Raw genomic sequence first — 22322 nt, 5'->3', positions numbered from 1 at the left:
AATAATTTATTGCTTGTGTTTACGGAATAATCAGGAAGATGAAGAATTTTTTTAAGAATTCCATACTGAATTGCAATCGCAGTATTGGTCTAAAAAAATCACAACTATATTATTCTCCCATATCGTTCGGCCCTATAGACTGCCCTAGGGATGGTGTTTTTCTGTAGGCTGACACGGGACTTAGCATCGCATTTGTACTCTTATCAAAAAGCCCATAGGATTTTTCATTGGATTATTGCCATAACTAAGCTCTGTGGCAAACACATGTTTATGATACATGTTTTGTTCAGCAAGATAATCTTCACAATTGAACACCACTTTTGTGATTATTGAAGCCTGAATGCAGAAGTAAAAAGCTATTAACTAACTACGATTGCATGACCTAACGTCACCACCATAACAAAATTTTAAAGCCGTGTTTGGAGCGGCTCAGTGTGATGAAGGTCTGTAGTCTCACCTACCCACTTGTTGGTAGCCACGTCTTGTAAGACAAGTAGAAGCTTCAGAGTTCACGAGTGGTATATTTTATGTTGTAGAACAAAATGTGAAAGTCTCTTAAGCTTGTGCCAACCACAGCCCTTATTTCAGTCATCTAACCAAAAATCCATTTTAAAAAAACACGTGACTTCACGACTAACTTATTTCAGGGTTTCAGGACTCATTCCTGACACACTCTACTCAACAGTGTGGAGTCTGGGACTCTGTACTGCTCGATCCCACTAAACCCTACTAGTCATGAACCCATTACCGTCGTAGATAGTTCCAACAGTAGACTCTAAATCCTCCACACTACTAACAGGCCAAGTCCAGACTACACATCCTTGACTTGCTCTAATTTGAAATCAGACAGTGGAGTGTCTTTTGTGGCCGGAGCCCAAGGCCTTTGGTCCTTTTTGTGGCGAATAATACTTTCAGTAGAAAGATGTTTGCTCCCCAGCCAGGCCAAACTTTACCAGGATACTGAAATAAAGTCAGAGAAAAGCAAAGATCTGTGTATTTTATCGTATGTTGCTTCAAGACTGGTCACATGAAGCCAATTTAATTTGTAGCCAGCTTCAGTCAAAGAATAAAAATGGCCCACAACAAACAAACCAAGAGGCAATGTGTGTATATTCCAGGCCCATTGCACACTACATTATGTACTTTAGGCCTGGGGGTTTCTATCTCACCCTCCATATAAAACAGCAGCATACTAGTGCTAAGAGCTTTAATTCAACTGACTCGAGGCTTAACTGGGCAAATGAGACGGCTTAATAAAAGCATATGGAACTATAGATTTGTCAAAGCCCTTGGAGCAGCACAGCTTTTGGAGTGAAAGAGAGAAAAACAAGGGGCTGCAGAAGAAAACAAAAACTGTATTTTCTACTAAAAGACAAAGAACGGTAACTAATTTAAAGGTTGTGAAGCCACTGAGTTGATGTGAGTCATTGGATGAGTTATCCTGATGAGTCAAAAAAACCCAACATTTAGTTCACATTCATTTTAACCTGGACTTTGAAATACAAAAGAACCAATATGCAAAGCAGTGTCGTAAAAATGTCATTAATGTCCTCTGAAAGGTGCCCGCCTGTCCATGTCTGCTGTGTCTTCAGCACGATATTTTACAGCCTCTCACTGACATGTGAAAGCACCGTGAGTCAGCACAGACTTGTCATATGAGTTTTTTAACTGCATGACCACACATTGTTCACTGTAGTGGACTTTTATGTTCCTTTTTTACTTATATTTTTGTTTCTCTTTTTTATTAGGCTAGTTTTTTTCAGACAACACTAAAATAAATAGATTAATAAATGAAATAATGGCTCCTGAGGACACAAGAACATTTTAGATTTTGACAATGATGTTTACAACCTATGATTTGTAGGGCTGAAACATGCAAAACACAGAAACTAAGAAAGCATTTTTTGGTGGACTACAGCTATGTTTTCCTCATCAGTTGTCAAATGCAAATACTACTGAAGAAATTCAGAAAGAAGAAATTATTGTAGGAGACAAATTATCTGTGCTTCACTGGATATCACATCCATATTGAGAACGTCCTTAAGCATTTATATTGAAAAAAATGCTTATTAACAGCAGGAATGTCATGCCTGGTTACCTAAACCTTTTTGAATAAATCAAGGTATTTCAAGAGGTATTTTCACTGCTTGAAAGATGGTCTTGTTATAAAACTGGGCTGCCTGTGCAGTAGGAGGATGCAGATACTTTTGAAAATGGTGCTACATGACAAAAGAAAGGGGGCTGTGGTATTTGCTTTTGCTCAAGATGTAGAAAACCTACAACTACCAGAAGACACAGCTCCACACCAGATGAATAAACTCTCCTGCTGCTGGGTGTCATAACGATAAATGCTAAGATAAAATATATGTCTGAAAACATTTTAGGCGAGAAAAAGGCACACACTAAAAGAATCTTCCATTTTTACAATACAGGAAACAGTGTGGCACCTACTTCCTGTTCACAAATTCTTATATTACAGCCAAACAGTGCACTAAAATGTGTTTCTGAAGACATTTTAGGTGAGAAATAGGCAATACAGTAACAGAAGCTTGGTTTATTTGATCAGTACTGCCTAGTTTTACTGTTTCATCTGAGTTTGAGAGTTCTGAGTCCGCTCTATACTCTTTGTGTCCATGGTGGTGGTGGACATATGAAAATGTGGAAGTGCAATCTGCAGTTTGAGCAACAGCCCTAGAGCCAACACAAATTTGCTGGATGATGGGATTTTTTTTAGCATGAGGGAGATTTTGGCACAGGTAAAATAAGATGAAGTTTACCACAGTTCATTTACTACACACACTGGTCTAGTGCAAAGCTGTTTGAAGTGTCCCTTTAAGTCACAGACACATCCTTAGGTAGAAAACCTGCAAAGGAAACGGAATATCATGACAGCTGAATTAAAGTTTCTCTCTTAATATCAGTTCAGGTTTAAAAACCATTTTCATCATTTGGCTGTTGAGTCAATTAATAATTGAAACGCTACATGTTTAGCAGGGGTGTCTGCAGGGAGGCAGGTGGTTGATTTGTATATGTACAGTGTTTGTATAGTGCAGTTGTGCCGCTCTTATTCTGTGTGTGTGTGTGAAAGTGAAAGGCAGGAGGTTGGACTCAGGGCAGTAGAAACACCATTCAACAGCGAAGCAATCTTATCTAAGAGTTGCAGCCAGTTTTCTTTTTCTCTCTCTCTCTGTATGTACTATATCTCTCTTTTCCTTCTCTCCATCTCTTGTCTTCTTCCACTCTCTCTCTCTCTCTCCCCCCTTCTCTTCTTTTGGTCTTCTTTGTTACTCTTCCTCCCTCAACTAACCACCCCTGCTCCTCTAACATAATGAATGGAGAACTGAACAACGTCACAATTAAAATGTGTCGTTATGTGCACAGGCAGCAGCAGTGGCTGCTTCACTCTGTTCATTGTGGGTGTGTCAAGAAGCTACGAGCTCCAGCCCACAAACGACAGAGTGAAAACATGCTCCACAGTATCTGGAGTTAATGAATGGTCTCCTTGGCAACAGCAGCACTTAATGCATTCCACATAAAGTTACCATTACTGTGCGAAGTGTGAACATGCATATAGTGCAAGTACGCTTTGCAGCATGCACTTAATATCTGCTGGAATTACACAATTTTATTCGCATGTGTTCAAGGGGAATGGAACAAACTGAGCGGCATCAGTAGCGACTGTTCAGGACCATAATGCATTGCTCTCGGGCAAATAGATAGACCATTAAGCTGGCATGTTGGAGGCTGAACAGTAACTAGCTTTAGAGAGAGCTGCCGCCCACACACAGGCACCCTGTAGAGACGGCTGAGATCATAGCATGGTGGAGGAGCCACAGCCACGGATTTGGCCTCCTCCATCGCGCATTTGAACAAAAATCAACTGGCAGGATGGAAGCATCTTTCGTCCGTTTGACATGTCAAAGGCAAATTCAAAGATTTCCTGTGTTGTCAAGTTATCTGTGAATTTGTCTCGCGGATGTTTTTTTCCCTGCATTTGGAGGTGTTTCTGTCTCAGAGGTTGCTTTGAACACGTGTGCGATAGTGTCGCGGTTGATTCTGTAATCTATCCGTACATGCTGTGGAGCAGTGCGCCCTGTGGCTTGGCATTAGCATACTGTAGGGGTTACTTTGCTCGTGTTGTACAAGGAAAGAAAGCACTTGTAGATGGGGAGGGAGGAGGATGTGGGAGCGAGCCAAGAAACAAGGAGCCAAAACCTCAACCTTCACAAGCAAAGCATCCTCCCTGTTTTCCTACAAAGACTTAGCCAGTGCTAGTTATTATTTACGATGGGTAAATTTATGGAATAATTTCAGTGAGGGAAGGTTACTCAGTTCCTCAAGGTGAAAATGGATACGTTCAGCACTTAATGAATCGGGCCTGGGCCTCTCCCCCATATATCAGCATGTTATTAAGACATTTTAAAATCCCATTATGGTGTTTCTCCTTGAACATGTCATGCTTTTATTGGACTGCCCTGTCTTTAAATCTGACCTTTTCAGGCCTGCTCTGGAATTGAACAGAAAAAAGATACATGACAGGCTGATGGAACGAAATATATACATATGTAGATATAAAAATATCAGTGCCGGATAGTTTTCAGTGATCTGACTGGGATGCCCGGTAATGGCAAATAGTTTCCAGCAATAAAAACATGCTTAAATAGCAGCTACAAATGGTTTACTGTAAATGGTTGAGTGTGGTAAGAGGTTGCTTTTATGTTCCAGTAATCTTGTTATAAATTGGTGCCACTTTTGGCCCCAATTTTATTAAAATGTGTGTTTTTTTTATTGTTTAATCTATTTGTTTTGGATTGAATCACAGAAGGAGGGGCTCTGGCATCAGACCAGTGCACATACATTATATTGCAAGCTTTATGCTCTGCTATAGTACATATACGTATTATATGTGTGTGTGGGTGGGTGGTTAAACAGTATGCGCACTAACGTGTGACTAGGAGGCATGTGTTCAATTAAAAAAAACTGTGCTGCAGCTGTAACAAACATATTGTAAATCACAGCGAGATCTTTTAGACTTTTCCTGTCTGGTGAAATTGTTCAGCTTGAACAACAATAATGAAAAAAGAAGGAGGTAAAATTGGGGAAGGGGGAGAGCGTGACACAAAGACTGTGATGACAGAGGCATCTAATCCAGGCAATGCCATTCTTATCAGGGTCCAGTGGATTAGAGTGAGCCTCCTAACCAGAGAATCCTTCCCAGCCAGACACTCTCCACAGCCCAAGGGCCTGGATCAATAGGCCTGCATTGATCTCTCTCCTCCTGTGGCTGGATTCACTTTTAGCGGGACTGCCTCGGCCTCTATCACTTAGACACACATCTGCAGCCTTGCAACTTCTCCGTGCACCTGCAATGAAATACCTCAAATACAAATGGACACACAGATAGACACACACACACCTTCTGTTTTATGTGTGTCAGAGAGTTGTTTTGTTTACACTGAATAACAGGCAGCAGAAACACTATAGTGTCAAGTCAACTTAGCTGCATGATGGTGCTTCGGTTTCCTCTTCAGCCAAAGCACTTTGATCAGTCTCGCAGAACGCCATTAGTATGGGAGAGAGGGCCTTGACACCTTTGGTTTGTGGCCTCTTGTTGTAGCAACGACAGCCCAAGTTGCCAGCGCTAACCTCTCTGTTGCTCTTTCTTCTCTCTCCTCCAGATGACTCGCCCCATCCAGGTGAAACCGGCTGACAGCGAGAGCCGTGGAGGTAGTTGTCTTCTTTTCTCCATCATTTATTCATGTCCCCTTTTCATCTGCCTTATCTAGGCTAATTCTTTTCATTCTTTCCCTCTGATCTCATCTGTTTCACTGCTCTCAATGCAATATTTCTTCAGCCAACACTGCTTTTTTTTTTTTAATCTCATCCCAATTCCTTTTATTCTCATGTAGCTGCTCTTAGATACATAATGGCAGCAACTTCATCATTACAAACAAAGTCTTATCAGAAGTTTAAACCTGACTGTGGGTGAATGTATATTAAACACATTAAAGGAGCAGTGTGTCAGATTTAGGGGGATTTAGTGGCATCTCGTGGTGAAGACTGGACAATGCAATCAGCTGAAACTTCTCCCGTTAGAATTCCTTCAGTGTTTATTGTTCAGGAGGTTTTTAGGAGGAGCTGAGTTGTCCATAGAGGTCCCTTTTCTCTCCAAAACAAACAGACACAGTGATTTCAACCGGCACAAACACTGAAAAAAGCGGTTCTGCTTTACAAATCAGTGTTTCTCCAATGCTTTTCAGCATTCTGGGGAGGGGCTGCTAACAGAGCACCTGCTAATGCGTGCTCACCTTTTTTCTCAGATGACTTTAGATTCAAACGTTCAGGAGGTTTTTACTGGGAGCTGAATTTTCGGTAGGGGTCTCTTCCTCTCCAAAAGTAATGCAGCTGCTGATTTAAACCGGTAAAAACACTAAATAAAGAAGTTAAACTTTAAAATAACAGTATTTTTGCTGACACTGCTCATCGCGGCGGGCTACTGTACACCATGTCAGTGTCCATGGACGAGAACCGCTCATTTTAACATAATGAAAACACAGCAATTCTTATTTTAAGATGATTATGCACTAAAGAAAACTTACATATTATATTCCATTTCTGCAAATACATCCCCCTAAATCCTCCACACTGGACCTTTAAGTGATGTCAAGCGCAAAGATTTGATGTCATCTTTGTTTGACTGCTTTCCTCTTCAGCTTTCAGTAGAAATGTCTGTAATCTCACATATTGTGGCTTTTTAAAATGTGTTTCTGGTTCAAATCCTTGGGGTTTGTGGATTAATCTCACACAGTCTCATTCTGCGAGTGCCCTTGTACTTGATGTAATTGATTTAAGAGTCTGTGTTATTGGAAGAATGTGGGGCTGTGATGGGCTTCCCTGCTGCCCATCTCTCTTTTCTTGTTCCCTATGCCAAGTACATTATCATTGCACTGTAAATTAGATAGTGATTAGGCTCAATACTGGAGCCATAGCCATGCAAAGGCCCTGTTAAAAACCACACTGCTTGGTCTGTGTGCATTTGAAACAGGAGAGTAAATGGTATAGAGGGAGGAGAAAATGGAGCAGGAGCACGTACAGCTTGCCAAACAATCAATAAATTTGCAGGGTTCTTGCCAAGATCCTCATTACTTGGCCTTAATTCTGTCGTCTTTGATCTCTCCCGTTTTTGGAGGCTTTCATTTACTCACTGCCTATCTGCATATATGTTAATGGGATGAGGAGGCATCCTTTAAGTCAGTGTCAGAGACAATGAACCTTGCTGTTATTTTTTTTGGTGTGCATCTCGTGTCACCCTGTAACAAAACAAGTGCCTTTTTGTTGTTGAAATGGGTAAGCGCTGTTTTCAGTCTTTCTCATCCTCGTGGAAGGAGAGAGGGAGAGAGATTTGGAAGTGAAAAACAGGCAGGGAGAGAAAATGCAAGCACGATGCCAACTGCATACAGCTGCCGTGCTGCACTTCTGAGGCTTTACCTAAAAACCTCTGCCTGTTTTGGGTGAATTAGGATGGCTGGCCACTTGGCTGCCTGTCAAATGCACACAATCTTCAAAGGACAGCATAACCCCTTGAGATGGATGGAAGAAAGGCCAATAAAGATCACTGTCAGTCCTCCATGTTCTCTTTCTTTCTTTCCTCCCTTTCTTTCCTTCTCTCTTTCTTTCTTTCCCCCTTATCTTCCCTCCTTCTCGCAACCATTCATTCAGGCTTTAGAGGAGTGGTGAGACAAGCAAAAGGGTCTTGTGCTGTCAAGATTGATGTCCCCTATAGCTCCATTGATTTTGCCATTGTGGTGCTGTGTGTCCACATTAACAATGACACTCAGCTGTCTCTTTACTTGGTTGTGAGTGGCCGGGTTTAAAGCTCCCAGGGCACTCTGGTCAGTATGGGGTCCTCTTACTGGCCAGCCGTGGGGACCCAGCTAAGGAACAAATGAGTGCTCGAACAGACCTGAGAGTTGCACATCATCTTAAATGAACAGGTCAGAGTGGCGCCACAGGGGCAATCAAACACTAGCGTGACTTTAACGGGTTAGGAGGTAGAGAAGAAAGGGGGGACGGGGAATGGATCTGATTTTCACTTTTTAAATCTTGTGTTCTCATCCTGCTTCCAGATTTCTGGCTTGAATTATTTCTGTGATTATCCTTGGCAAAGATAATTTTGCTTTCTCTCCATATCTTGTTCTGTCTTGAGCTGCTCTTGCTACTGTTAGCTGATGGACTGTGCTGCAGATGCGCCTCCATGGCCTACTTTTACAAGCCTTAGCTCCTTATTTGCTGTGAAAGATTGAAGAGAATTTCAATGTGCTGTAATAATTACAGGGTCCTGTAATTATTGCACTCCTTCCTTCACATTGTCAAAATTGCCAAGATTAAATTTTTGTAATTTTGATCCTTATTTGCCCGCTGTTGCCAGAACCCAGATCAATAACTTCAGGACTATAACTCAGCATGGTGTGCAAGAGCTGGAATAGCTGATGCAAAAAAATATTAATTAGCCTCTCAGAGCAGTAGAGGGAGGGACACCAGGGGACAGACCCAGTCTGGCCTGTTCTCTCAAGGGCCACGCAGCTAGTCCGATAGGGGGCATATATTCCTCAGTGCACACAGTCACACTACAACACACAGTCATACTAATTAGTCCCTTAATCTCATTATGAGGAGGACTGTTCAGATCACCTCGCTAGGTTGGTTGTCCATTAGGGAAAGACCTGTTACCATGGTTTTATGCCTGCTGGACCTGCGCTCCTCCAGGAGCAACTCTCTGCTGTTATTAAGACCAGACAGGCCTCGACCAGAACAGTGTACTTTCACTGGTTAGTGCCGCAGTGCAAATTTAAACTGCCAGCCTATAGTCGTCAAACAGGAAGACAGTAGAACATATGCTTATAACTAATTCCACTGAATATTTGATGACTCTTGGACATTTGCTCAAACGGAGCAGTTTCCTGATGGAAATGTTCACAGCGTTCACCTTATCAGATAGAACTACCTGGTAGAAATGAAGGTACATCAGGCCACTAGGCAGCTTCACTGAGGCCATATGAATAAACCACCTCGCCTTTAGAAATTAAAGGGAAAAATATGGTAGAGTAAATCCATCCAAACACTCTGTCAGCCCCTGCTGCCGCCTAACAAAGACACACTGTGAAATGAATATTAATGGCCAATCACCTACCTAATCTAGCAGAACAGCAGCCGTTACACATTGAGCCACGAGCACCGTGAATGTCTCCGTCACTGATGACGCAGGCCATTCTGGGATGTTTCTGTTGGGGAGACGTTTAAAGAGGTGTGGCAAGGAGGCAGCAGGGACCTGTCTCTCTCGTTTTCTCCTCACAGGTCTCTGATATGAAATAGATTGATTTTCCATCACACATGGCACTGATGACTGGCACTGACTGCTGCTGATATTTCATTTTTGAAGGGCTGTTCAGTGCCTCCTTAGAGGGCTTGGTGTCCTTACACGGGATAAATCAGCTTTAACCACTTTGATTTCATCCTAAACCCTTTACCAGCGGCACCCCCTTGGCATTCCACCATTACTATCTGCCCCTTCTTGTTTCCCTTTTTGTGTGCTGTCATTTGATTTTCTTTTATGTCGTTTTTTTTTTTTTTTTTTTTGATAATCTTAAAAGAGCCGTCCTGCTCCCAGGCTAAATTGTTTTTCTGTTTAAAAGTCCAGCATGTATTGTTCCTTCGTCGCTCTTCACATTTTCCAGCTTAACCCATTATTAAAGTTTTGAGCTCAGAGATAGTGCAGAAAGCAGAGAGAGGAGCAGGCTAGCTGTCAGCTGGGGCTCTGTTGGTGTTGCAGCAGTCCCGCCTGGCACAGCTAGATCTACAGCCCACTGAGGAGGCCTGGATTAGAAACAGGCTCTGGCATTATCAAGGCAGGCCTGCCGCCCACGCACACGCCCACACAGAGAGGACAAACAGGCAAACGCATACATACCCATACGGCTCTGACACACACACACACACACACACACACACACACACACTCACTCTCTCTCGCTCATGCAAACACACACATGCACGCAGTGGGAAGTTGGATGTACATGATAATAGGAACACGTGTGCACACACATGGACATGTCCAGTATATGTTTCATATTTATACACAGACACACAATGTACACATACTTTCTTTTCATGAGCTGTGTTTCATGTAGCGGGCCAAGCAGCAGTGTTGCTTTGTGTTTGTGTGTTTACTCCGACTGAAGGACAATGAAAAGGTTTGCTCCAGTTCACTGAGATGTGACGAGAGAGAGAGAGAGAGAGAGAGAGAGAGAGAGAGAGAGAACCAGAGCAAGAGGCAATAAGTTAAATGGAGAGTGAGGACACAAAAAAAGAAAAAAAGATTGGGAATCTAGATTGAGAGAACAGGTTTACATGCTCTGTTGCTGTTCTGCGCTCAGTTTTTGATGATGAATTTATCTGGCGTGAAAGACAACAGAGTGGTCCATGTATTAAACATCAGTGGTGTTCTCCTTTCCTTACTAGAGAGACGAGCTCCCCATGTCAGAGCAGCTCAGTAATGAACCAAGCAGGAAGGCCTCTAAGCTCTACTGATCCCCTTTAGAAAAGGGAGGAGGAATGAAGGAGAGAGGGGTAGTTAGAGGGAGAGGAATGAGGGGTGAAAAGACGGATGGTGAGAGTAGAGAGGTGAAAGAAGGGAATTTGTACTGAGAGACTGAAAGTGGGTGAGAGGGAGAGAGTGAACGAGTGCGAAATAAACAGAGAAAAGTGTGGATAAACCAGCGAGAGGGAGGGGCGGCAGGGGCACAGCAAAAAGCTGAACAGTATATCTTCTCCCTTTGGAGAGAAGAAAACTAAAGATTACTGGTCACAATGTGCTTGGCTGGGCATAAATGGAGAGATCTTGAAATAGTAGGGAGCATGTTCAGAGGTTGTGGGGATCAGGGTGAGCTAATCCAATGGTAAGGCCTTGCCGTGGGTCACACATTCAGAGCTCACACTGCTTGTCCAAATCCCCTCTGGTGCTCTTACACAAACAATACTGATACACAGGCCTCGGCTAGCCCAGAGTTCAGTCAGCTAACTCCACCGAGCTGGCCTGGGATGTTCAGGTCACTCTGCCTGTAAGCTCTTAAATTTACCCTCACATCAGCACAAACTGGTTCGTTTTGGAGGGGAGGGGTGGAATTAGGTTTGTGGAAGACAGACAAGGGGAGGGAAAGCGGGAGAACAACAGACAAACAGAGCGAGAGAAAGAGATGATGAAATCATTTCTATAGGGATGTGCTTTGCTCCTGAGGGTCAGATTGTGCTGAGGCTGTAGGAGTTATGCAGAGTCAGTGGAAGAAGTAGATCACAACAATTCGCTAATACACTGGGTAGGTGGAGATCAATTAGCCTTATCTAACAAACTACTAATGATAATACCAATGCAGAAGTTGCTGACGTGGCAAAGAACAACAAGAAGAAGCAGAGTGATGATGTAATGAATTTAGCTAGTTGAAAGATGCAGTATTTCTGCAAACACAGTGTCTCCTACGAATTACACTGTTACTGCAACTTCTATGGTACACTCTGTCAGCACATACACAGATGGAAGCAGCAGCTACTTGCAGAGTGTAGACAAAGTACCAGAAACACCTTAAAATATTGCATGTGCATCACAAAGTCAAAAATTATAAAAGCTGACAATAAAATGTGGACGTTGAAAGCTATGCAAAGATAGCGTTTATAGCAGAGCATTTGATTGCATGATATTGTACAAGTGTTGCGGTTGTTACATCTACCCCCAGCGCTCGCCTTTTAAATATGCATACATACATAAATTCAGCAAAACACACATTGATCCTCACCCCCCTATTTTAAAAACACACACATCCCTTTCACTCCATCCCTTGTTCGTTGCGATGGTCTCGTAGCGTAGGCGGATCAGCAAAGGTTACTGTTGAACACAGAAAGGAAAGGTCAGAAATCATGTTTAGTTTTCCTGGGGCCGGGAGGTAATTCCAGCCAGCAGATTGTGTTCAGACGAGCAAGCAGGCAGGGCAGGCCAGTGGTGGAGATGCTCATGCAGAAGGAAGCGAGGCGGGGATGGGGACAAGGTTATCCAGTCAGCCACTGCCTCTCAGCCCCTCCGCTGTCACCCTTAATAACACCCTCTCCCTTATCACCGCAACAATCACCTTGAGAAACAAACTTGTCTTCTTTCAGAGAGGGATGGAGATGGGGAAGAGACGGCCCCCGTATGCATCTGGTCTGCCATTCTCATTACAGCATCTCAGCGTCTTTGGGGACAGACAGACTGCAGATCAATTTAGTGCTCAATTCTCTACACTTTATAATTCATTCTCCCTCTCTTTCTCTCTCTGTCCCCCTCTTCTTCTCCTGTCCTTTTTTTCTCTCTGTACCCTTTGAACACATCAAAACAAGGAGATGATGTACAGTGCTTGTCCACATTGCTGCAACAATAAGGGATCTTCTGTTCTGCACCACGCAGATGTAGTGCTTTGATGTTGGAGTTTTCATTTGGTGAGCCATAATACATGAATAAATGTGACTGGGGAAAAAAAAGAAAAAATCAATATGGTATTGATACAAGATACTGTGACACTCACTAAATAGTCCCCTTTCATCATGCGACCACCATGTAACTTCGGAAATCAGTTGACAGGGGTTCCTTAGATACAACAATATAGACCATAATGAACGTTGTGCTTTTTAGAATTATGAAACATTCTGTACAGTATGCATGCAAAGATTTGCAACATCAAAAAAGAGTAAAAAATCAATAACATGCTGTTTTTTAAATACTGTATCAGTCACAGTTCACTGTTCATGTTACAGGCACCTGTCTGTTAGGGCTTTTTGGATGCAAGCAATAATCTCACAGTGCTGTTACACACTTTATAGAACCTTGCATTCACAATGTATGCCAGATTAGCGAAGAGGCTTGCTATGCCAGCCTACTTAAAATGTATGAGGTACAGTGGCATGGAAATGGGTAAAAAAAGCTGTCGTTTTTAAGGCTTGCCTTGTATAGACTTTGTTTGGTGAACTTTTCGTTTTATTGGCATTTTCATTTCTATTCTTCAAACAACCTGTGCAGTATATTACGGGAGAAGCAGCTTCTGTAGCAGCCCGTTTTCCAGCAGACATTTATTCTACGTACAGTTAAGTGTCTTTCATAGCCCTATATACTGTTTCAATTTAAGTTAAAGTTTTTTGAAGTCCAGTGTGTAGGATTTAGCGACATCTAGCAGTGAGATTGCAGAACTGAAACTGCTCCTGTGTGCCATGCGAGCAGAAGAACTATGGTGGCTAATGCAAAAACGTGAATGGCCCTATCTAGAGCCAGTGTTTGGTTTGTCCATTCTGGGTTATTGTAGAAAAACATGGTGGACTCGGTGGAGGAGGACCCACTCTGTATGTATATAAACAGCTCATTAAAAGGTAACGAAGACACGGTTCTTATTTTCAGGTTATTATAAACTAATGAAAACATAGTTATGAACATTCTTGACCATTTCTACACTTAGAGACCAAATCTTATGTACCGGACCTTAAAATGTAGGGTTCTTGCAGATTTAGAATTAAGAAAAGTTAAAAAAGTGTTGCCACAGAAATTTGACATGTGATTTATTTAAAGTGTGACATTCATTTTGATTTAGAAAAAATGCACGACCCCATAAGACCTTGACTGTGATATGCTCATGTCAAATCTTCCACAGCGTAAGCAGTTAATGGCAATAACAAGCCCATACCTAAAGCTGATAAACTAGTATGTGTATTTGTGTGTGTGTGTGTCTGTGTCCTCTGTGGACTGTGGTGCTCTGTGATTGCAGTGGAGCTGGAGGAGGCCAAGTGAGGGCTCTGATTGGAGGACAGAGTCTGTGCAACCTCTGCCAAATCACTGCAATCACCCGTTTGCTCCTTCTCTCTGCTTTAATGACACCACTTCATAAGGAACCAGGCTCATCAAGCAGCCCACACACACACACACACACACACACACACACACACACATTCACACATGTACTCACACCAAGAAAAACACACGCATACGCACAGTGAGGTCAGGCTTGGCAGATCGGGCGGGGCACGGCAGGCCTCAGAACAGGGAGAGGAGGTCCACCAGCAGATGGGAGGAGATTAAAGCAGACTGAAGACACACACACACTCACACACTCACTCATGCACACATATAAATATTATTCTCATACATCAGAGATTCGAGCTCCACTCTCCACTTTGGGTTGAGTTAGACTGAGTTAGACAAGTGTCATGATGTGCAGTATTGGGTTTCTGAAGTCTGTATTTACAGCGTACAAGTAAGGGAAGGATTAATGATTCATACAGATACTAGTAGGTTATTGAGATAATTTTCAGGCAGGCTGATCATTTTCAGGCCAACAGTAAATTTTAGATTTTGCTCTTCTCTCTTCACTGCCTGGCCTCAGCTCAGCGCTGAATTCACTGGCCTAATTTTGTGAGACCTTTGCTCCTCACACTCCATGTGGAAATAAAATGTCCCGTTTGTTCACCGAGAGAGGCCAAAGACTATTTGGGGCTTTTGTGTATACAAAAACAGACAAGAGCGAGAGACGAAAATAATTGTTACTCATGCACAAACATTGGCCCATTTGAATTCAAACAACCACTAAGAGTAGTTGGACTGCAGTTTCCAGTTGTTGAAAGCAAATAGAGCATTATGACTCTAATTAAGAAATGTATTTTTAAGGTTTGACAGTGTGAATAAGAAAAATGGCCTCTTTTTTGTTGACCATTACATGAAAATGATCTTTAATCTTTCATGACTGGGGACATGAAAAGAGCATTAGTGACAATAACAAAATGACAGACGGAGCAAACACGAGAACGAATGGCAGGGCAAATAAGTGATGACAAAGGAAGAGACAGGAAAGAAGAAAACAAGAGCATTTCCCACCTCAGGATATGGACAGAAAGAAAATGCCTCTCCAATCAGTGTAAAAGAAAAATCAAAATATATGCAATGCAGTGCACCCTTTATTTTTGTCTACAAAACACAGCACTCTGTAATTTCACTTTCAAATTGTTTTTGGAGCACTTTAGTGTGTGAAAATGGAACATAATATGTTGCCTCCAGATAAATGAAAATGCCAGCTCATGTATTTGATTTTTTAAAACATAAAATCAGAATGTTACACATTAGGTGCACACAAGAGGACAGTAATAGATTTCAGGAGTGCATTTAAAGAGGACCTACTATGCTCATTTTCAGGCTCATAATTGTATTTAAGGTTTTCTGCTGGAACATGTTTACATGCTTTAATCGTCAAAAAAACCTTTATTTTCCTCATACTGCCTGTCTGAATATATCTGTGTTCTCCTCTGTCTGAGATGGCTCTGTCTTAGTGTCTGTCTCTGAAAGCCCCCCTACTGAAAAAGCCCAGCCTGCTCTGATTGGTCACGTTTCTGGGTCTTCAGTATCTTGGCATGTCTGCACTGTTGTTGCAGCCGGGCAGTGACTGTAATGGAGAATAGCAGCACTTTCTACTGTGAAAAAACACTGAGAAAAAACCTCTAAACACAACCGGACATGTTCCAGCAGGAATCTGATCTAAAATCAGGAGAAGTTTACAACATTGGCAACCAAGTTTATATATAGACCCTTTGAGGGCCGACGTCACAATGACGTCATTTTGTTAGCTGGAGGCAAAACATGAAAATGTCGTCTTGTTGTGTTACTGGGAGCCAGAATAGAAGGAATCATGGCTCAAAACTTAAATTGTATCACATACCAGCTGCCACTGCCTGTAAAAAAAACAAAGACAACTATGGTTAAATGTGATAAGACGAAAGGACTGGATGGAGGCGATCATCAAATATGCTCCCATGTGCAGCACACACTTCATATCAGGTTAGGGAAAAAGTATTTCCTGTTGTAGGGATGAATAAAGTTATGTGTATTAAAGGTTATCATGTCCACCTCATCAGAAAATAGGGAAGTATTAAGAGGAATGTTGGATTTCTCTGTTACGCTAACTTTTTTAGCACATTAGCTAACCCTAGCTTCAGTAGCAAAACAAATTGGAGGAAACTGTTCAACAGTCATTCTCCTTTGTAAGATTGGCATAGTAATCAACCACAAAGCTTCCTGGGACATCATCCATCCACTGAGTGAGAGCATGCAGGTCAGCCAGTCTGGTCCCATTGGTCAGTGTTTATTTATTCAAGTAACAGAGTGAGTGACCTGACATGGTGCGCTCATAATTCAGTCTTGCTAGCGCTAGCTAATGTCTGTGTAGAACTGTTTTGCCTCCAGCTAAGCCCCACCCACCGAAAACCGTCAGGGGGCAGGGTTTATGACCTGCACTACAGCCAGCCACCAGTGAGTGCCAGAGTGCACTCCGGCACTTGAAATGAGTATTTCTAAATACACCACTCATATCATCTTCCTCCATCGTCTATAACAAGCCAAAGAACTTGCTAGCAAGGGCTAACTGATGTCTGTGGAGAAAAGTTTTGCCTCCAGCTAAGCCCCGCACACCCAAAAGCGCCATGCTGTTTACTAACACTAAATTTTTTTTTTTTTTTTTTCCTGACATTAGCATGTAGCTTCATGTAGCAGTTTGGGCTACCTGATGTAAACACTTGCAGTAGCATGCCTGGAGTGGATGACCATATAAGAACATCTGGGCCACTATGATGTCATACTGTAACCAGAGTAGAAAAACAGTGAAAAACGGTGCATTTACAGTAATACTGTAGGAAACCTGAGGTTTTGGCTCACAGGGATTACTTATGCATACATACAGGTTTACCTCGTTAAACTTGGACCGCGTTTTATGCGAACCTCCTTCATTGTAACACAATTCATAAGACACAAAATACAGAAAAGCATAATAGGTCCCCTTTAAGCTCTGCAAATATAAACCAGTTGCAGCTTTAGGGAGGTAGAGAAACAAGAAACAAAGTTATGGAGAAAACATTCAGCTGTAAAATGAGATCTGTATTCAGATTCAGTACCTGTAACTCAGCTAGCTCCTCATGTCTGTCCCTCCAATCTTACCTCTTCTTTCCTCTATCTCTCCATCTCAGCATATTAACTCCATTAGCCTCTCATATCACCCTCTGTCTCTCTCACTGTTAGTCCACTTAAATCACTGCATCATGCTACCGTTGGACTGGAAAGGACACCTGCTTTAACCAAATGATTCAGGCAGAGATATGGAAGCAGTGGATTAAACAGAGATTAGCACTCCTACAGGCCACAGAAATTCAGTATTTAGTGGAGTATGTAATCTGTATGGAATTCAGCTATGAATCGTAATGCCTATATTGTCTGTGACTTAGTCTGTGGCAGCTATTAAAGCAATGACAACAGACAAGGACATAGGACATAGGGATGGCAAGGACTAGCATGGGATGACGTGCCTGTGATGCACCATTAGGGAATGCCAACATTGGTTCAGTGGGCACCGTAAAGAGGCTTTTAAATAAGGCCCAGCCACGTCTCACCTGCCTTTCCCATCTCATCTGCTGAGACGACAAATAGTGCTGTGAGCACGCACACACTGTGACACACAGTCCCATGATTGCCCACCCGCCCACTCTCCATCCACCGTCTTTCCACCCATCTGCCAGTCAAACAAGTGCAGAGGTAATGGAGAGAGAAGCAGTCATTCTGGGGCTGTAAAACTGCGGCAGCCGAAAAGATGATTGGGGTAACCTTTGCTTTGGTGCATAAAGAAAGAAGAGTGTTTTAACATTATTCATAAGTATTCATGTATGTGTGTATTCCTGACTGAGTCATTATTGCAGCACTACCGCCTGAAGTGTTTATGTGGCTGTGCTCTGACAGCCCTGGCCTTGCCATGGTTCATGGTAACTTGTAATGTGAGTTTGTATTTTCTCCTTTTTCAAAACTTACCTGATATTCCTCTCCTCTCACTAGACCTTTGAGATCTCGCACTGATATCTGTACCAGCTTTATTCTATCCCCTAATGTGTGCTTTTTTTGTCTTTTTTTTCCCTTTATGCTTCTATCCTGTTGACTTTTCCCCAGGCCCCCTCACATTGACGAGTCTATCAGGCGAGCTGGCATTGTCAAGGATGATTGGCGAATGGGTCTCTGTGCAAAGAAGTTAATAAGCGTATCCCCAGACACTTCAGTTCTTAGGGGCCAGGTCCAAACGCGGGCCATCGTGATTGCCTTTTTGCAATAAACATGAAGAGGGCCTCTGCTTAAGAATACAAAGACAGCCGGGGTTGCATTGGGGAATAACTAGAAAGAGGACTGAGGCTTCAAATGACTGCCATACCTTTGGCTGCGGGAACTCTGACCTGACACTTGAACCAATTTTATAGAACATGAACTTCAAAGAGGACTTTGATAGTGTAGGGAGTCATTGGGTGAGATCTGAGGGGCCGAACTGTCTTTTCATTCTAGATTAGCTACTGAGGTAGACTTAGACTAATGACAGAGGTGGAGCATTGTCTTGATAAGGAAGAGATCCCCATCTGGAACAGATGTTATTTGCTGTAGAATGACAACAGCTGATAGAGATTCACTGACATGCCTTTTTTTTTTTCTTTTTCATTATTGTAGTGCAAATCCTCCTCTTTAGGATCCCCCTACAGCAATAAACTTGTCACAAAACCCAAAACATGACACACCATTGCTTGAAATATAAATAAGCCCATTCGTTACCTATTGATTTTCCTACTATTAGGGAAGCGAATGGCTCGGCTGGTGTTGATGTAGAAGATATTGTGGGTCAATACTGTGTTGCTCTTAAAAGCCACGGGAGATTTTCAAGAAATTCGGCAGGGGCAAAGAAAAGAGGCCAGTCTACAACTCTAATATTAAGAAAATGTCTGGACTAGTTCAGGGACATCTGCCTGGCATTAATGTTATCAGGGAATCGGGGAGCAGTGCAGGCACAATGTGCTTTAGGGAACGGTACAGCCCTCAACAGCTGCCTGCCCGGACTGCTGGCACACATCAACCTAATACGCTGGATTGGAAGCAGGGATTGATTCCTGAATGTTAAAGTGAAACCTTGAAGCACTGCTGAGACCATCTCACTCCGACTGTTGGAGGGAGGGGTGCTTTTGCGAGGAGATTTGGCATCCTAATCTGATCGGGTCTCTTAATCTATGGCAGCTCAGTTAAACAAAACCAATCCGACAGCAGGGGCAGCAGCCAGTGACAGGAGGAACATGTTGAATCTTGGCCTATCAGGCGTACGACAGGAGGACGGCATCTTTTTGGCTGCATTGTGGGTGTAATGATGGCTGGAACAGCAACAGTTGCAAGAGATGCTACCTATCCCAGGTCAAGGAGGGACTGGTGGTTGAGATGCTGAGGGATCACAAAGTCCTCGGCTTGCTGGCTGCCAGCCCCCTCTGATAGTTGTCGTCCTATTACCCCACCCTTCCTCCATCCTCCTGTTATTTTAGGAATCTATTCTTGGCCTCCCAGCATGTACAATCTGAATTATTCATCTGGAGAAATGGGATCCCTGCACGACAGTGAAACGGGATTTTATTTGTACCACTTGATTCCATTAAAATAAACAAAGTGCAGACCCTGCCATGATAATATTGCCGCACTCCCACCAAGGGCCAGGCAGTAATGCAATATTATCATTTATTTAGTTCCATGTAAATCATATCTTGATGATGAGTTTATTACTATCATCATCGCTGAACACATTTCTTTTGTTCTTTAAGAGACCGCTGTAATTTCAAGAAAAGTTTTTGAAGAACACTGTCCTTATTAATGTTGTGATGATTACTTCAGCCATGTCACGCAGCCCTATTCTCACTCTCCGTCTTTGTAGTCACCTCACATATTAAGCCCCTTTGCCACTGGACAAAAAACCCACCTACACCCACTAACATCTGACTTTTGTATTTAATGGGAAAGGTTACAAATGGCATTCACTCTTGGCACAAATGACTGATGTGGTAGTCACGGATATTTATAGGCTCCAGCTTTGATTGACTCCAATTGGCAGTGATTGAAATACGACACCCAGGTGGATGCGCTAATTTTAGCCCCTTTGCCAGCGTGATGCAGTGGCACACTGCCACAGAATACTGTCTGTGTCCATCTGAGTGGCACTAGAACATCGTGTAAAGCCTTGTCAGCACCAGGTTTGAGAGAGAGACTTAATAGGTAAGAGATGAAAAGTGTAGTATCCACCCTAACATTTTCAGTGGCCTCCATGCTGCTGTCTTCTGTTTGCTAACCTGTCTCCTGACCCATCCGTGATATTGAATGTGACACACCAAGAAACACAGGGGCCATTTGCACAGCTCTGATCTACTGGCAAACAGAAAGTAGTCTATTGCCTATTTTTAATGGGTTTTTCCACATTCAAAAAACCTGCATACACATGCTTATTTTGATGGAAACAGAATACTATAGTGTGTACTGTATGTGTATGTGCGAGCGAGGAAATTATCCTTCTTATGTGGGATTCCACTAGTAACCCACTTATTAATGTCCTCTCTGTCTTTATTGCACATGATGAGGGCAAATTGCTTCTCTCTGTTCTTATCACATGTGCCCACAAACACAACATAAAAAGTAGAAAACAGTCAGCTCCGTCTCGGTATGAAATGAATGTGACCTACAGCTGCGGAGAGGTAATGTACAGCAACAGCACAGAGGAAACAAAGGGTTCTGTCAAAAATTCTCTGCTATCTCGCCAGTGTGTCTGTGAAATCCTTTCTGCTCTCATGTGTGCATGTCAAGCTGCCTCGCCTTCTATCTGGATAACATTAATGAAAGGTGAAAGAGGGAATAATCAAAGATCACAATATTTTACCTTTGATACAGATGCATGTTTGTACGCTGCCGGCAGGAGAGATATCCTCACCGCTCAGCTCAACTCTGATCTGACATTAGGATTCAATGCTACATTTCTCTCTCCAGCTCACTCGTCTCGCTTTCTCTCTCATTCCCTCGGTGCCCCCGTGCCCCCCCCACCCCCCACCTCCACCCCCCACCTACCTCTGTCCACTCAGCCTGCTTGCCTGACTGCAGCTAAAGGGTAAATGTAGCTCAGGGGAAGTGTGCTACCTCCACCACAAGGTCCTGGTTCCCAACCATGTGACCTGGACCTCCCAACATCTTGCTCCTCTCCTCCTCCGCCTCCTCCTCCTTCTCCTCTTTGCCTTTTCTCCACACACATCTCTTTATCTCTGTCTACCTCAGTGACCTCATCCAGAGAGACTGAGAGAACGAACCTCTAAGAGCAAACAGCTTCTCCACCAAACAAAGCGTAGTTCAAAAGTTAACCCATTTTGCAGAATAGCACTGCTGACCATGCAAAGTACCAACGTGGACCTCTTCTATACACAAGCAAAACTGATTTGAGGTGTTTAAATTATGCAACTGTAGGTTCAAAATACTACAATACAGTTTTACCTCAGGACAATTATAGTTATACAGAACAGAATGAAGAAGGAGCTTTAACTGAGTATTGAAGAATATCATAATTTATGTCAGTATTTCAATTTCAATTCAATTTTCAATTTTATTTATAAAGCCCAATATCACAAATCACAATTTGCCTCACAGGGCTTTACAGCATACGACATCCCTCTGTCCTTAAGACCCTCACAGCGGATAAGGAAAAACTCCCCAAAAAAAAACCCTTTAACGGGGAAAAAAAACGGTAGAAACCTCAGGAAGAGCAACTGAGGAGGGATCCCTCTTCCAGGACGGACAGACGTGCAATAGATGTCGTACAGAACAGATCAGCATAATAAATTAACAGTAATCCATATGACACAATGAGACAGAGAGAGAGAGAGAGAGAGAGAGAGAGAGATGCAGGTAATGACAGTAGCTTACAACAACATTAATGAAAGTAATAATATTATAGTTATAGTTCTGGCTACTGTGGTACAATATGTTGAAAGTATGTATTAATATCTGGCAGTATACTTGTGTGACAATAGTCATATGTGTATAATAACAGTAGAAGTATGACTAATGACTAATGATGGCAGCAGCAGCAGGAGGCATCTGGCAGGACCACGGCAGCAGCACAACCACACACGTCACACTGGGTATTTGGGTCATGCGAAATTGGATATTTTAACTGCAGTACATTTTTTAAGTCACTTGGTTAAAGGAAAATCTCCTACAGATGAAGAGTAGCAGACATGCAGTACTCGTATGTGCAGAGCAGCAGTGTTAAAATTATTATGTGGAGACACAGAATTACAGTATTCAGTAGATAAATACATAATGCATAATATTAAGTAAATATTAAGATAAAGAGTGTAATTCAGAGTATGTTATTTGATTAAATATTTACAAGGGACAC

The 22322-nt window shown here is 42.6% G+C and overlaps 1 protein-coding gene across 13 annotated transcripts in view; it reads left to right on the top strand.

Moving 5' to 3' along the window:
* The window catches only part of celf5a (cugbp, Elav-like family member 5a), a 227054-nt gene that overhangs the window by 120094 nt on the left and 84638 nt on the right, over positions 1-22322 (top strand). For all 13 annotated transcript variants that reach the window (XM_078168656.1, XM_078168657.1, XM_078168655.1 and 10 more), the window contains exon 3: positions 5679-5727. In XM_078168656.1, the coding sequence (XP_078024782.1) occupies positions 5679-5727 (49 nt within the window). The remainder of the gene's footprint in view (positions 1-5678; positions 5728-22322) is intronic.

Source organism: Epinephelus lanceolatus, chromosome 6 (assembly GCF_041903045.1).
Source record: "Epinephelus lanceolatus isolate andai-2023 chromosome 6, ASM4190304v1, whole genome shotgun sequence".
Classification (NCBI taxonomy): Eukaryota; Metazoa; Chordata; class Actinopteri; order Perciformes; family Serranidae; genus Epinephelus; species Epinephelus lanceolatus.
Note: the sequence above shows the minus strand (reverse complement) of the source record. Positions and strands in the feature narration are given on the sequence as shown.